The 1,915-nt window shown below is 31.9% G+C and overlaps 1 protein-coding gene across 1 annotated transcript in view; it reads left to right on the top strand.

The window, feature by feature from the left end:
- ATAD2B (ATPase family, AAA domain containing 2B) overlaps positions 1-1,915 on the top strand; it is a 201,009-nt gene that overhangs the window by 132,950 nt on the left and 66,144 nt on the right. The window contains exon 19 of the mRNA XM_012660440.1: positions 98-284. Coding sequence (XP_012515894.1) covers positions 98-284 — 187 coding nt within the window. The remainder of the gene's footprint in view (positions 1-97; positions 285-1,915) is intronic.

Here is a 1,915-nt window from a genome sequence, read left to right on the forward strand (position 1 = left end):
AAGTACATTCTTTTAATATAAATATTTTGCCTTATATTTCATAGTGATCTTCAGAATGTATAGTTTTCAAGTCATTATGTCTTAACATGTATTACAGGTCACCATATCATCAGCCAACCTCATACAGGCCACGATTATTGCTGTCTGGAGAACGAGGCTCAGGTCAGACTTCTCACCTTGCTCCAGCAGTTTTGCACACTCTTGAAAGATTCTCTGTGCATAGACTAGATCTCCCAGCACTTTATTCAGTTAGTGCCAAAACACCTGAAGAATCATGTGCACAGGTAGGTTTATACCATATCAGTATCAGAGTACTTCCAACTTTCTTACCGCTTATACCTTGGTAGTGTTTATAGTGATTTGTTTATAGATAAGATTTTTTTCAAGGAACAATAACATAAATATTTATCTTTTGTTGGTTATTCATTAGCATTCTAATAGTAGTACAAAATATCCTTTTGATGTATAATATTTTTTAAAGTGAGCTTATTGATTTTCTCACGATCCTTCCTTACTGAAATTTTAATACCCTGTTTTGTTAAACATTGAAGAAAAGAGGTTTCTTTTGCCTTTTCCTGACCCTCTTTTCAAAGTGTTCTAGATGTCTCAGAGCAGTTCTAGAGTTCTCTTTACTTATAGCCTTATCATAGAAAGGAAGATAAATCCAATTTGAGATGTCAGGATTTAGTATTAATATAGAATAGTGATAATATTTTAAAAATTATGGATATTTGTATTAATAGTTGTGTGTTTGATTTTCAACTATTTTGTATTTGCTGGTTTGTGAAGCAAAGTTCTAGTGGGGGTGTTTATATTTCTTGAAGTTTTTGTATATAACCATTATAAGTGTGTCATGTTGGAAATAGGGATGAGGGGAATACGTTTTTTGAGCCAAGGGACCATGTCTGAACCATTTCTGTAACTGACACAGTGTCTGGCTCATAGTATGTGCTCATTAAATGTTTGAATAATAATGTTTCTAATAAATAAATTAGACGGATACCACTTTGTACTTCAGTATTTACTCGTAGTTTAGATAACTGGAGTAGTAACAGTAAAGACATTTTATAAAATTTTGTTTTTTTCAGTTACATTTTTAAAATAATACATATACTGTAATTATCTAATTGAAAACCATTTTGTATCATATAGCAAGAAATATGTGTTTTCTAAACAGTTCATAGTAGTGTCCATTTAATTTCTCTCCTACTTACAGTTCTCTGGATACAAATACCCTACCAGCAGTTCACTACTTTTAAAGCCCTATTTAAAGGTTTCTTTCTAAAACCCTTCAACAAAAAGCAGTATACCAGTATTTTGTCCCTAGTTTGATACATTTAACTTATTCTGGCTATGTTTTCAACAATGTCGATTATATCAATCTCATATTTTTCCTTTGTAGTGAGATGAAATTATTGAAGGTTGTATGCAAGTAAGAGAATTATGTAGTATCATTTAAAATAAATCCAAATGATTACTAGGAAAATATAAATTAACGAAATTACCCCAGAGAATCCAAACAGACACTAACCATGGAAGAAGAAATTGAGCAAGTATCTTAAAAACACTAAACGTAGATGGTTTCACAGGTGAATTATTTCAGTCTTAAAAGATAAGATCATTTTGATGCTAGTTAAACTGTTTCAAAGCATAGGAAAAGGAAAAAAGCTGCGGAATCGGCAAAAACAGCAATATCAAACCTTTCAAAGAGATACAAAGCAAATTGTAGACTAATCTAGGCAGTGATCATAAAATATTACAAATGGAATCTAGCAACACATCAAAAGAATAATATACCGTTATTAAGGCATGCAAGATTGATTTGGTTAGACATTGAGAAGTATAAATATTGGAAAGGATGTATTTAAGTATTTAGGCCGGGCGCGGTGGCTCACGCCTGTAATCCTAGCTCTCT

Source organism: Propithecus coquereli, unplaced genomic scaffold (genome assembly GCF_000956105.1).
Source record: "Propithecus coquereli isolate 6110/MARCELLA unplaced genomic scaffold, Pcoq_1.0 Scaffold668, whole genome shotgun sequence".
In the NCBI taxonomy this organism is placed as follows: domain Eukaryota; kingdom Metazoa; phylum Chordata; class Mammalia; order Primates; family Indriidae; genus Propithecus; species Propithecus coquereli.